Source organism: Vipera ursinii, assembly GCF_947247035.1.
Source record: "Vipera ursinii genome assembly, chromosome: 1".
Taxonomy (NCBI): Eukaryota; Metazoa; Chordata; class Lepidosauria; order Squamata; family Viperidae; genus Vipera; species Vipera ursinii.
This window is the reverse complement of record NC_139512.1, coordinates 9,335,029-9,349,969: the sequence shown is the minus strand read 5'-3', so window position 1 is coordinate 9,349,969 and position 14,941 is coordinate 9,335,029. Positions and strand designations below refer to the sequence as shown.

The 14,941-nt window shown below is 47.5% G+C and overlaps 1 protein-coding gene across 1 annotated transcript in view; it reads left to right on the top strand.

Moving 5' to 3' along the window:
* Positions 1-7,554, top strand: part of STK11 (serine/threonine kinase 11) — a 94,884-nt gene extending 87,330 nt beyond the window's left edge. Inside the window, exons 9-10 of the mRNA XM_083364106.1 lie at positions 4,209-4,441; positions 7,009-7,554. Of these exons, the coding sequence (XP_083220232.1) occupies positions 4,209-4,414 (206 nt within the window). The 3' untranslated portion in view covers positions 4,415-4,441; positions 7,009-7,554. The remainder of the gene's footprint in view (positions 1-4,208; positions 4,442-7,008) is intronic.
* Positions 7,555-14,941: the final 7,387 nt, after the last annotated feature.

Sequence of the window (14,941 nt, the reverse complement as noted above, 5' to 3'; positions counted from 1 at the left end):
CATGTCAAACACAAGGCCCGGGGGCCGGATGCGGCCCGCGAAGTGGTTTCATGCGGCCCACGAAGCCATCCTGGAAACAGTGAGGGAACGGTCTCCACTGCCTTGGCCCTGGCCCAGAGACCCTCCTTCTGCCAGAGACCCTCAGATCTGTCCCACTCCTGCCCAGGCCCCCATAGGCACCCTTGATGCGAACGATGCAGAGCTGGCCACGCCCACCCAGTAGGCCATACGCACTCTAGCCACACCCACCCAGCAGGCCACGCCCACCCTGGCCATACCCACCCGGCCCCCTGAGCGCAACCGCAATGCTGATGCGGCCCTCAATGAAGTTGAGTTTGACACCCCTGATCTACAGGGATGGAGCACCCACAACTTCTGAAGGCTGTGTTCTCAACGTTAGGAATATTTTCCTTAGTTCTAGGTGGCTTCTCTCCTTGAATTCTTTCCATCCATTGTGTCTTTTTTCTTGCTTTTTGGTGCTTTGGAGAATAGCTTGACTCCCTCTTCTTTGGGGCAGCCCCTGAGATATTGGAAGACTGCTATCATGTCACCCCTCATCCTCCTTTTCATCAAACTCGACATGCCCAATTCCAGCAACCGTTCTTCATGTTGTAGCCTCCAGACCCCTATTCATCTTTATTGCCCTTCTCTGCACTCTTCCTACAGTCTCGCCATCTTTTTTGCATAAAAACTGGATGCAGCATTCCAAGTGTGGCCTTACCGAGGCACTACAAAGCGGTAGTGTGAGGTCTTTTGGGTTCCCAACAATTCCAGCTCCTCCAGTCTTGCTTCTAGTCCCTTGATCTGCCTCACTGTGGCTCTTTTCTGAACTTCTTCCAGATTGTCCCCAAAATGGGGCACCCAGACGTAGACACTGACGGGATCTGGCAGATTCAGATTCTCCAATAGAAGAGAATTATCTGTAGCTCACGGTTGAACTGCAGAGTCTTTGGTGCTCTCTGAACCTGGTTGCTTCCTTGCAGATGTTTCATTACCCGACTAGGTAATGTCATCAGTGCTAGCGAGTGTGAGGTTTGCTCCTCGCCTATATGCAGTAACTTCTGTCAGTGTTGGCGGAGGTGTGGTTTTTCCTCCAAGGAAACCAAGCAGGGATGTTCCTTCGTGTTCTTTCCCTGCTTAGTGTAATGGAGAAGATGCTGGGCTAGACATCCGAAGACTGTTGAGTGGTTGATCTCTCAGACATGGAAGTTGGCTAGGTGACTTTGGGCCAGGCCCTCTCTCTTAGCCCAACCCATTTCACAAGGCTGTGCTGGAGAGACATCTCTCTGCCATCTTGAGTTTTACAAAATAAAGGTGGGATATTGACAGGCAAAATCTAGCTCAAAGCAAAAGCTGAACTTAGAAGAAAGCAATAGAAAATAACATTTTTGAATGTTTGATGTTGGAGAAGACTCTTGAGAATCTCATGGGCAGTCAAGAAAACAAACTAATCACTCGTCAAACAAATCAGCCCAGGATTCTCACTCAAGGCACAAATGACCAAGGGACGAACTCTCCTATTTTGGAACCCATGATGTGAAGACCCAGCTCTCTGGAAAAGGCATCGATGCTGGGAAAGGTGGAAAGAAAGAGAAAGTGACACTTAGCCACTCTTCAAAGCTGCAACAGACCCACCTGGGGGCTACTGATGAGCTGGATTTGAAGTTCTGACAGATAGGTGTGCATGCACATCCCCAGACGCATTGCAGTCACACAACCAAATTTCAGGCATTCGGCACCTGGACTGCTTTTATGGCCATTTGCAGTGTCCGACACTCAGATGGCCACGTTTTATGGCAGTTTTGCCCCAATCTGGTAGTAATTTTCAGTTTTCACGAAACCCGTAACAAACCGTTGCTTTGCTTAACGTCGATAGCCTTTGATTAACGATCGACACAAACAAAAAAAAACCCCTCATAAAACCTGGTCATGTAACTTCGTAACTTAAGACCGGGGTGGGCCATCTCCATTACAGTTGTAAGTCAAGGACTTCCGGTATGACGTGCACATGTGAGTGTGTTTCTCCTCTTCCCCTGTGTGGCCTGTACGTGTTTCCAAAGGTGCGTTTGCACACTTCAGGTCAAAACAAGTCAACGTCGTTTCTTGCCGCCATAAGGCCAGATCTTTGAAACATCCAATAATAGAACTGTTGCATGCTTCTGTACATAATCGCAGGAAAACAGTGAGTATGAGATCTAAAAATAAACGAGAACATACAAAATGATGACATAAACTATAGCGTTATAAAAAGGGATGAATAAAGACATATCTAAACTTGGTTAACAGTATGATGTCTTGTGCAGATGGTGGCACCAAACCGGGTAAATGGGGAGCATCACCAATAGAACGGAGCCCCCCCAAAAACACTTATAATATGGCTTGGTTCTGATGCCCTCCCCACGATCATGTGATGCTCAGCAACCAGCCAGCGTTTTAGAGCCATTAGCGTTGTCACTTGACCAGAATTTATGATATTTTTGGTGAAAACCGACATTTACTTCAACCAAATCGGCCCATAGTGAACAGTTGATTTGCTTAACGACCTCAAATTCACCTAACAATGACCACAGAAAAGGTTGCAAATTTGGGTCGGGCCGTGGGATGACTCACTTTATGGCTGTCGTGACTTAAGACCCCCAACGTGCAGGCTCCACTGCAGTCGTGAGTCGAAGGGTACCTGTAAATAGGAGTCACACGCCCTATCTGGAAATTTCTTTCAAGATTGGATAAATGAAAGTCTGTCTAGAGCAGGGGTAGGCAACCTTGGCCCTTTGATGACTCATGGACTTCAACTCCCAGAATTCCTGAGCCAGCATGGCTCAGCATGGAAACCTCTCCCTTTCCCCTCAGCAAGGCTGGCTCAGGAATTCTGGGAGTTGAAGTCCATGAGTCATCAAAGGCCCAAGTTTGAAGACCTCTGGTCTAGACTAGAGGGATCAATAAGTAGCAGAATTTATTTTGAGAATCACCACTTGAACCTATCCAGAAAGACCCTTAAAATGTCCCAAATGAACAAAGTTGCATGGTTAGAACCATAGAGTTGAAAGGGACCGTGGAGGTCTTCTAGTCCAACCCCCTGCGCAGAGCTGGAATTCTCAAACTGCCTAGACAAATGTCTTCCCGGCCTTGGCATAGCAGGGGGTTGGGCTAGAAGACCTCCAAGGTCCCTTCCAACTCTGTTACTCTGTTGTTGGCTCGAAAATCTTCACTGACGGAGCCGCCGGGACTCCAGCAAGCAGACTTGTTCCTCAGCGTAAAAGTTCCCTTGGTGAGAAAATTCCTCCTCATTTCAAGTTTGAATCTTTCTCTACAGAACTCCCACTCGCTTAACAAATACCTCAGTTAAACAACAGACAGTTTGGGCTCAATTGTCATAAGTTGAGGACCGCCTGTAGTAGTCTTGTCCTGGGAACAATCCAGCCTTTCAATCCTGAGGCAGCCCTCCAGGTATTAGTAGGACGGGGGTCCCCAACACCTCAGGCCCACGGACCAGCACCGGACCGCAGCATGCCAGAAACCGGGCCGTGGAAACAAGCAAAGCCCCATCCGTGGGATGCAGGCAGCACACGAAACCACGTCCTCTCTGGTCCGTGGAAAAACCTCTCTCCACGGAACCGGTCCCTGGTGCCCAAAGGGTTGGGGGCCGCTGCATTAGAAGACTGCTCTTATGTCTTTCATTGGCTTTCTCTTCTCTGGGCTAGCCTGGAGTTTTTCAACCTCGGGAAGCTGAAGGACCAGGAGATAACTAGCTTTTTTGGGGGGGGTGCTCTGTTATAACTTTGAACAGTTGCTTAGCAACCAGTCATTAAATGAGAACTACCTGTAATCTACCTATTGTTTCCCCCCCATCCCCCTCAATTTTCTCTACGGTAAAATTACCATACGCAATTATGAGGCGCATTCTTATGAAATGCAGTTATTCTGCCTAATTATTTCATTCGTTCCGTTCTAAATCTGTTCTAAATGCGTGTCCTGTTTCTCTCATTAAAACGGTGCCTATCTTTAACAATAAATCGGGTGTTGCAAATAAATTGGCCCCGGATTCGGGTTTGGACACTGACGCTTTGCTTCCCTTGCTCCCCACGTCTCTAAATAAATTCCAGTTAGGGGGCAACTCGGGAGGAAGGCGAGAGGCTTTCTGCACGTGCTCAGGGGTTGCCAGAGCTTTATCAGTACTGACATGGAAAGTTCTCCCTTATGCCTTCCAGGGCAGGTGCCTAACGAGACCAGGCAGAACGGGCAGAGCTGCAGCAGGGGGCTGCCCAAACCGGTCTGCATGAACGGGACGGAGTCCGGTCAGCTGGTCAGCAAGACGAAAGCCGAGCGACGGGCCAGCGCCTCTTCCAACCCTTCCCACAAGGCCTCTTCCGCCAGCAGCAAGATCCGCAAACTCTCCACCTGCAAGCAGCAGTGACCACCGGCTGGACTGCCCCCCCCCCCCGTGCGTATAAAACTCGGGCGACTTTCGGAGGGAGGGAAGCGTCTGGACAGGTAGTCCTCTGCTTAGCGACCACAACGGAGACCAAAATCTCTGTTGCTTAAACGAGAGAGTTACATGTTTTTTGCCCCGTTTTTGGCGGCCTGTCCTGCCGCAGCTGTCGCGCGAATCGCTGCCGTTAGCAGGACGCTTGTTAAGGGGACCTGGCTTCTTCGCCCTGGACTTCGCTTGTCAGAAGGTGGCCAAAAAGGATGCTGCAGCCGTCATCAATATGAATCGGGCTGCCAAGCGGTCTGGATTGTGATCACGTGACCCTGGGGACCCACCTTAAAAGTTTCCCAGGTTGAGAAACACTGGTTTTAGACTCTGGAACAGGGGTCTTCAAACTTGGCCACTTTAAGACTTGTGGACTTCAACTCCCTGGCTGGCTGAGGAATTCTGGGAGGTGAAGTCCTCAAGTCTTAAAGTGGTCAAGTTTGAAGACCTCTGCTCTGGATGTTTTCCTTCTCTGAATATTTCATTTGCCCAACGCCAAATCAAGGGGTCAGGCGGGGGGGGGGACTAAGCCTTCTTTTCAACCACCCCTCCCACTTGAGATAAGAGAGTTCATCTTACCTCCTACCCACCCACCCACCCCCCTTTTTTAAATTAATACAGAATGAGGAACTCCATGTAATAGGATTTAATTTGATTGGCCGCCACAGATGCGGTCCTGACCTGGGGGATATGAGTTTAATCTTGCCTCCAGGGCCTTTCTGCCTGCAGGTGTGCGCTCACACACACACACACACACACAAATACCCCTTTTTGTTTTTGAAGATGAAAAGAATTCCAAAGCAATGAGAGAAACAGGTTGGGGAGGACCCAGGTGCTTCTGGGGAGTGTGTGTGTGTGTGTGTGTGTGTGTGTGTGAATGGGTGGTCTGTTTCCTCTTCTTGTGAAGCTGCCATCCCTGCCCTTGCTGTGTGGGGGGAGCCCCTTTTGCAAACAGTGTCATAGCTCTGGATGGGTTTTTTCTTTCTTAGCTGCTTGTTTGTTCATTTGATTTTTCCACCTTTCCGGTTGCTTTTTCCTCCCTGGATGCTTCTGTCAAAGCAGTCTCTGCTTCATAACTCATCTCTCTCCTCCCCATCCTTTCCCAATTATCCATCTCCTCCTGCGTCTTTCCGCCCCCGGGATTCTGGCCTTGTCACATTTGCACACTTCAAACCGATGTGATTTTCCCCTCTTATACACAAATATATATATTCTCTCTTCTCTCTCTCTCTCTCTCTCTCTCTCTCTCTCTCTCTCTCTCTCTCTCTCTCTCTCTCTCTCTCTCTCTCTCTCTCCCCTTTCTCAGCTTGCCTTCTGATCACATTTCAGCATGGCGAACTGGATCGACTCTGGCATGCGATTGATCCCATCTGCTTTTCTTATCTTATCTGGAGATAGAAAGCATTTTTCAGGGGCCCTCCAAGCTATTTGAACCCGGTCTAAGCCAGCCCTCCTTTAGTGACCTTTTTCTTGCCACAATCCCTCCTAATCCTTAGCTAGAATCCATCCTCCCGTAATGTAATCCTTTTCAGTGGGGATCCTTCCACCAGGGATCAGCAGGAGGTTCACTCTTGTCATTTTTTGATTCCCCTTCAGAAATGCAGGCAGGACATCTCTCGGTTTCCTCCAGGCTAGACATGCTAGAGAAAGGCTTCAGCTCAATTCATTGCAGAGTTGACAGACAGACAGGGAAATCAAGGCGAGGTCCAGGGAAAATCCCGCGCAAAGGGTATAGTTAAGCCAGCAATATTCCTCCTCCTCCTCCTAGCAAAGCCATAGTGTCCATTTGAAATCCAGCCAATCCACAGGTGGCACATTGAGCGGGTAAGTGGCACTCTTGGCCCGCATCTCAAGGTCTTCTCCGCTTTCGTTTCTCCGCAACCGTCTCCCGCATGCCTTCCTCAAGAGGATAGAGGCAGTGGTGGGGATTCAGCCGGTTCGCACCACTTCGGCAGAACCGGTAGCTAATTTTTTTTGTTGCCCAGAACGGACTGCATGCTCCCCCTTCCCCCCAGCAGACTGGCAGGCCCCGAAAGTAGAATATATATGCAAGGAAAAAAATGAGGTTTTGGGGACCTGACAAACAGCCCTGGAAAAAAAGTGATTTATGTCCGGTCCTGACACCTACAACCATTGCTGCTTCCCCATGGCCCTGTGGTCAGAATTCAGGCCCTTGACCACCAGCTTGTATTTATGGCTGCTGCGGCAACCCCAGGTCATTTGATCGCCCTATTTGATCTTCCCTGCCGGCCTACAACGAACAAAACCAACGTGGAAGAGGCTTGCTTAACAACTGCGCGTTTAACCTCACGATGGCAGCGATTTGCCAAACAGCTGTGACAAAAAAAGCTTCACCACCGCCTTGCTTAGCAACTGGAATTCTGCCCCACCCCTTGGGGTCGTAAGTCAAGGACTACCTGTAACCCGTAACCTACGGTGCTTACTCTTCCCCCCCCTTTTCTTGTGCTTAATGGGTTGGAAACAGATAAAGTATAATTTTATTTTCTTTTTTTCCCCCCGCTTCTTCTCTGCAGCCCGAGTTCCGGATTGTCTGCTGCCCTAAGCAGCCTCCCACCCCGATCTCGTCCATCCGGGTCTCCTCCATTCTACCCATCCCACCTGTAGCAGATCACCTGTAGAACGAGCTTGCAATCAAAACCACGAAGAAGGAAAAGGGGAGATCTTTTTATTTTTCTTTTGGTCTTTTTAATGAGTCAAACCCAAGGGAAAAAAATTGGACAGTGACTTGCTCCCAGCCTGTCACCTCCTTCCACGTGACTTTTCTTTTCGAAAGGAGCTTAACTGTGGTTTGTCGGATGGGATCCAGGCTTCCCTTTGACTGCGATCCTGTGTGTGACCCAGATAAACCCGGACTGTTTCTGGGGGTTGCATTGGGGAGCAGTGATGGGGGAAGAGGCAGTGAATGGTCTTTAAAGAGTGATGTCCCTCATGCAAATCCTCTTTTGCTACCTTCCCAGGTGTGTTTGGAAATTTGCAAGCCATCAACACGCACTTTATGTAGTAGACTACTGTTTTATATATATATATACATACATATATATACATATATACTATATATATATATATATATATATATATATATATATATATATATATATATATATATATATAATGTGTGGGTGTGGGTGACTGTGTGTGTATATATATAGAGATATATATATAGAAATATATATATATATAGATATATTATTTTTCCCTTTTGGATTCCCGTCCCTTCCTTTATTTTTCCTTTGCAATATCTTTAAGGACTACTTTATCCGTTACGATGCATTTGAACTGGCGGGGATGAAGGGACAAGAACCCAAATAAGTATTTTAAAATAAAAACATGAGGAACAGCCTCCCCATTCCGTTATGAATAAAACAAAAACACATACACCCACCCCCACACACAAACACACACACACACACACATATGTATACAAAAAAAATCTGCATGCTGTTTATAAGGGCTGGAGCAAAGGGAAAAGTGTGCTTTTCTGGTTTTTTTTTTCCTTTTTTAAAAAAGAAAATAAAGATTCAATGGAGACGTGGATTCTACGGAGTCGGTTTTATGCAGCGCCTTTTCTGTCACTAAGGAAGAAAGTGCAGGAGTGACAAAGGGGCATTTTACCTGGAATTGTGAATTAATAATTCTAATTCAACCTTTTGCAAAACCTGTTAAAGCAGTGTTTCTCAACCTTAGCGATTTTAAGATGCATGGATTTCATCTCCCAGAATTCCCCAGTCAGCCCTGCTGGTTGGAGAATTCTGGGAGTTGAAGTCCCATACTGTCATGGTTCCGACCGATGAAACTCTTTCAAATAACTTCGAGGCATTGTTTACCTTAATCTTTATTCGAGTAGCATGGCATCAGCACATACATGGCGGAAGCCAAAATCTGAATTCCCTTCCCCTAAACACATGGTGTTGTTGTTAGCTGCGAAGTCGTGTCCGACCCATCGCGACCTATGGACAACATTCCTCCAGGCCTTCCTGTCCTCTACCATCTTCTGGAGTCCATTTAAATTCACACCTACTGCTTCGGTGATTCCATCCAGCCACCTCATTCTCTGTTGTCCCCTTCTTCTCTTGCCCTCGATATTTCCCAGCATTAGGCTCTTCTCCAGTGAGTCCTTCCTTCTCATTAGGTGGCCAAAGGATTTGAGTTTTAGCTTGAGGATCTGGCCTTCTAAAGAGCAGTCAGGGTTGATCTCCTCTAGGACTGACCGGTTTGATCGCCTTGCAGTCCAAGGGACTCGCAGGAGTCTTCCCCAGCACCATAGTTCAAAGGCCTCCATTCTTCGGCGCTCAGCCTTTTTTATGGTCCAGCTTTCACTGCCATACATTGCAACTGGGAAGACCATAGCCTTGACTATACGCACTTTTGTTGACAGGGTGATGTCTCTGCTTTTTAGTGTGCTGTCTAGATTTGCCATGGCTTTCCTCGGGGAAAGTGCGTATAGTCAAGGCTATGGTCTTCCCAGTTGCAATGTATGGCAGTGAAAGCTGGACCATAAAAAAGGCTGAGCGCCGAAGAATGGAGGCCTTTGAACTATGGTGCTGGGGAAGACTCCTGCGAGTCCCTTGGACTGCAAGGCGATCAAACCGGTCAGTCCTAGAGGAGATCAACCCTGACTGCTCTTTAGAAGGCCAGATCCTCAAGCTAAAACTCAAATCCTTTCCTCGGGGAAAGCCATGGCAAATCTAGACAGCACACTAAAAAGCAGAGACATCACCCTGTCAACAAAAGTGCCTATAGTCCATGGTATCAAAGCACAATTCCCTCCTCTAATTAACAGTCATAAATCACATTCTCCAATTAGTTTGAAATGCAGACCTTCCCTCCAGTTCTCCAACCCATTTCTTATCATCTCTTATTTCAAACAACCTTGAAAAACACTCTACTAGATGTTGTTATGTCTAATTAATTCCCATACACATTCTTCCTCCTCCACCCCCCAGTATCATCTAACTCTAAAAGTAACACACAAGTTAAGGGGAAAATGGCTGCACCTTCATATACTGTCAAAGTAATAACATCCGATGTTAGCAGCGTTGATACCATACATTCTAAAGGGTCTGGCTGGGGAATTCTGGGAGTTGAAGTCCACCGAACTTCAACTTGCCATGGTTGAGAAACATTGATGTAGAACAGAGGTCACCAATCCTTTCATGTTGGCGGCCCAGAGGGAAAGGAAGCAGCTGGGAAATTTGCGCACCATGCGCATGCACATGCAGAAATGGCCTCACGCACCCACATGGCACTAGCGGCCGTGTTTGTGTAGGCGTGCAGGCGCTAGCTGCTGCTGCTAGCCCAGTGCACATGGACAAACGGGCCATGCAACACATGACGCTAGTGGCCCCATTTGCGCATACACACAGGCACTAGCTACCGTGTGCATTTGCAAATGGGCCATTACCCACGTGTGCGCTAGCGGTCCCACTTGCGCAGGCACTAGCCATCGCCACTAGCCCCGTGCGCATGAGCAAACGGGTCCACAGGCACTAGCACGAGTGCATGCACATGTGTGCACGTACTGGCCAGCTTATCCCACGATCCAGTGGCCAGTGAGCCGCAGTCCATACGTTGGGGACCCCTGCTTTAGAAAGTAGAGACTGTCCAGGCATCCTTGTGTGCTAGTGATTTACTACACAGTAGTAGTAAGATTTATGCTGTGTAAATCCATGCCTTAAGGAGAACTTTGTGGTGCTGTCAGTACAACACTGAACCACAAGCTGGCCGGTTGTATTTGGTATGCTGTGCAGCCTCCATCCATAGGGTCGTAGACTCATAGGGGTAGAAGGGACCTCAGAGGTCTTCTAGTCCATCCTCTTGCTCAAGCCACTGTACTGGTGGCTCCCAACCTTTTCTATGCCCCTCACCACTAGAACGCTTCTGATATAATAATAATAATAATAATAATAATAATAATAATAATAATAATAATAATAATAATAATAATAATAATAATAATAATAATAATTTAATTTTTATACCGCCCTTCTCCCGAAGGACTCAGGGCGGTGTACAGGGCAATACAATAAAATACAATATATAAAAATTAAAAGAAATATTAAATACAGTAGCCCAATTAAATTAATACAAAATGTTAAAATACCCCTAAACCCATCAGACCAGGCCGGCTTGTTCAAATAAATATGTTTTTAGGTCACGTCGGAAGGAGCGAAGGTCGGGAGCCATCCGGAGCTCCACCGGTAAACGGTTCCATAAATCCGGCGCGCCCCCCCGGGGGCCGCCAGTCGACACTCTTTGACCGACGGCACCCTAAGGAGGCCCTCTCTGTGGGAGCGCACTGGGCGGAGGGAAGTTGATGCCGGCCGCAGGTGCTCCCGTAAGTAACCCGGACCCATGCCATTTAGGGCTTTATAGGTCGTAACCAGCACCTTGAATATATTCTCGCACCCCTTACAAAAATTCGAAATAACGGCAACAAATTTTGCATATACCCTATAATTTTGAAGACCCATGTTTTCGCACCCCCTGGAATATTGTCTCGTGGCCCCAGGGGTTGCAAGCACCCCTGGTTGGGAACCCCTGCCCTACACCATCCTAGACAAATGGCTGTCCAATCTTTTCTTGAAAATAATTGTTCTCGTTGTGGCAAATTCCTCCTTACTTCCAAGTTGGATCTCCCTCTGACTTACTCCCATCTATTCCTTCTTGTTTCATACGTTTACCCCAGGCTCAATTCCAACTCTTGACCAAAAAAAAATAGTGAAGCGTGTTTCTGTCTTTACATCACCCAGGTTAGCTTGGCCAATACAGTATATATTAGGGCTGCGTGAAATGGGTCACCGTGAAGCTTAATAGAAGGTTGGATCTTTTGTCACCTTCACATTCCAGCACCATTTAAAAGCCAGAAAGTTTGCTGAAAAGATGAGCAAAGTCTTCTGCCGTGTCACTCATGACACAGCTTGAAACGGCAAGATCCAGTTGACCGAGGAACCCAAATTGAGTGGAATCCGGGGTACAGAGTAGACGACTGCAATAAAATTCAAAAGTTTTTTGAAAGTTTTATTGAAATGGGCTGAAAGTAACAATTCAATGTTAACACAAATGCAGAGTTTTATCACTTTGGAAGCAAAAATCCAGTGAACAGAGAGACGGGGGTGGGGGGGAGGTGGGGATGCCCCAGCTTCGTAATGGAACGTGTGGAAAAAAACATTTTAGGGTACTAGTTGATCATGGAGTATGGATGATATGGATGCCAGCAAAGGAAAGACAGACTTGGGCTACACGAGCAGAAGTCTAAATTCCAAATGAGAAATAATAACAGGAAGTCATTTCAGAGGGTCTCCAGGGTGGGGTCAAACAAAGTCAAGATGGTAGCCATTATGATCAAAGCAATTTTTATGTGCACAACACGCATGAATATGTGGAGCTTTGATGGCACTGTCATAGCTGCCATCTTGATTTTTTTTTAACTACACTTTGCAGGACACTCCCCCCCCCCCCCCGTTTTAATGGCTTGGTATGGTTTTAATGGGCCTGCCAATCCCCACAAAACCCGTATCCATTAAAGAAAATGTGTAGCCTAGATGAGTAAAAGCTAAAAAGCAGGAAATAGCCCTCTTCAAATCCTCGGAAGGATATCTGCAGCAACCTGGCCCGCCTGAAGAGGTGTGGACTTCAACTCCCAGAATTCCTCAGCCAGCCTTGCATCCATTGCTGCAGCATGCTGGCTGAGGAATTCTGGGAGTTGAAGTCCATCAGGGTTGAAGCGAACAAGGTTGGCAAAGCCACTGTAGAAGACCTGGTGGTCCATCCTCCACAGGGGAGGCTCAACAACGGATTTAAGTCGCAAAATGGAGATGCCAACGAAAGACTAAAAAAAAACAAAAAACTTAGCAGCAGGAGCAGTTGTACAGGAGAACCCGTATCCCACAGACAAGGCAGCTACGGCTGTGTTAGTGGGCTGGGCAGCCGTCAATCCAAGGTGCTTTAATCTGAATTTTTACCCATGCAGGATGGAGTTGAACTTGTTCAGCGGTTGGCCACAGGCCCAGTCCTGCTTTCCATCCTTATTTCTGTGGCTGGCCATTTTTCCTTTATAGGGAAGCTTGACCTGCCTCCTTGCTAGAGTCCAACAAACTAGGATGCCTAGCTGTGGGGAGAGAAAAAAGATCCAGGTTCCACTTACGAGGTTTGCAAGATGGTCTCCTTGGTTTGCTCAGGCACTACAAAATCCAGCAATGGACGGTTTAAATGTAATGATCTGCCCCCGGGGGGGGCGGGGGTGTGTGTGTGATCGGTCTTCAAAACAATGTTCCTCAACCTTGGTCACTTGAAGACGGGTGGCATCAAGTGGCGGAGGTTGAAGAATGCCGCTTTAAACTGTGGCAAACCATATTTGGAGGCACTGCAAATAAGTGGGGCCATGACTTCAAAGACAACCTGCCCAGGTGGCGCAATGTGACAGCAAACCTAAATGAACGGAGCCACTCAAAATGAATAGGCAAATGAGAGGCAAGATGAAAAAAAAAATATAGCAATTGCATTCCTAACCCCGACAGGCACTTTCTCCCTAGTCTGGGACTGCCAAACCCAGAATTCCCAGGCCCCTTGAAAAGAGGGCACCAGATGGTAAATTTTCAGGTCTTTTGTGTTGGAAGCATGCATTTTTCCACCAGTGCTGGTCTGTCCATAGCATGTCGTTCTAAAAAAAATCATAGCGCCCCTAAAAAAGCAGGCAGAATTTCATTCCAGCCCCGTGGCTCCCATCTTAATTTTTTTTCTGATCACACCCAAGAGATTTTCCTGTGCAGTTCTAAGAATCACCGCCGCAAGCACCCTGTTTCTATGGCTTAGAAATACAGGTAATCTTCATCTTATGACCGGGCACTTAGTGACCAGTTGATATTATGACCTACCTGGGAAAAAAGGGAGTTACAAATGTTGGGAAGGCCGGACCCACACCCACTGTCACTCAGTAACACAGCCGCACTTAAGGCCATTTAAAGCAGGGGTCTTCCAACGTGGCCCTTCTATGCCTTGTGGACTTCAACTCCCAGAATTCCTCAACCAGCGTGTCTGGTTGAGGAATTCTGGGAGTTGAAGTCCACAAGTCATAAAAGGGCCAAGTTGGAAGACCCCTAATTTAAAGTATCCCAGTGTTTTGTGACGGTTTTGCCGAAAACCACAAGTTACTTTGGGCAAAACCGCACCATAGTGAACAATATGTTCACTTCAGAACCACGGTGCTTATCTTATGACTGCCATCTTTGCTTGCCACTGCAAAAAAAGAGTTTAAAATAAGAGTCAAGTGACTGACCTGATTTAGGACGGCCGCAACATGCGCCCATAATGGACAGGCTCCATTACGGCTAGCCCTCGATCCACAAGAGAGCCCAAAATTTCCATTGCTAAGGAGGCAGTTGTTAAGTGAGGTTTGCCCCATTTTACCACCATTGTTAAGTGGATCGCTGCAGCGGTTAAGTTAGTAACACTCTGGCTTCCCCCATTGGCTCTGCTTGTCAGAAGGTAGCAAAAGGGAATCACGTGACACACACAGACACGGGAGACTGCAACCGCCATAAATACATGTAGTTGCCAAGCGTCCGAATTTTGATCATGTGACCAGGGGGAAGCTGCAATGGTCGTGTGTAAAACAGTCATAAGTCCCTTTTTCCGCTGCCATCGTAACTGAATGGTCACGAAACAGACTGGGTAAGTTGAGGATTACCTGTAGGGTCCTACGTTGGGGACTACCTGTGAATGCTTCCATGCTGATGGAACGGTGCATCCTAAGGCTCAGTGGAAATAAAAGAAGGAAGGAAATATATATGCAGAAAGTTGGATTCATTTACAAAAAGGGCTTCTTCAGAGTCCGTCCCCCCCCCACCCCACCAAAAAAGATGCAATTCCTCGTTGGGGTTAGAAACGGGGGGGGGCTGCGTTCCTACTCCCAAAGTGCCTTTTTGGACCTAAAATGAATGGTTGCCTAGGATCAAACGAATACTCCTAGGGAAGCTGTTCTCATGCTCTTTCAGCACGTGGCCTCTTTGAAGCAACAGAAACGGACACAAAGCAGAACAAGAGGTCTGCATGGTGGGCAGAAAGCCGCAGAGTCCCAGGAAATGAGACGGCGGGCACCGTCTTTCCTTGGCTGAACTCAGCCTTAAGGTCTCGGCCAAGGTGCCCTCCTAGACAAATGCGATGTGTGCTCCGAGACCTGTTCTTGGCACGTGTGTTTTTTTTTAAATAAAGTTCATTTTCGAAAGAGTGTTGTGGTTTGCATGTTGCGCGTGCCACCACAGGGCAGTTGAGTTGAGTTGAGTTGAGTTGAGTTGAGGGGGGGGCAGAGGGTTTGTGCTTACTGCAGCCAAGCCCCCGGCCAAGAAGGGTAAAAGCTGAGGCAGATTCAGAAAGACATCAGTGTGGCACGTGCCTGTGTGTGTGTGTGCGCCAACACACCCACGTGTCTCATGCTCAGCCCCTCACTTT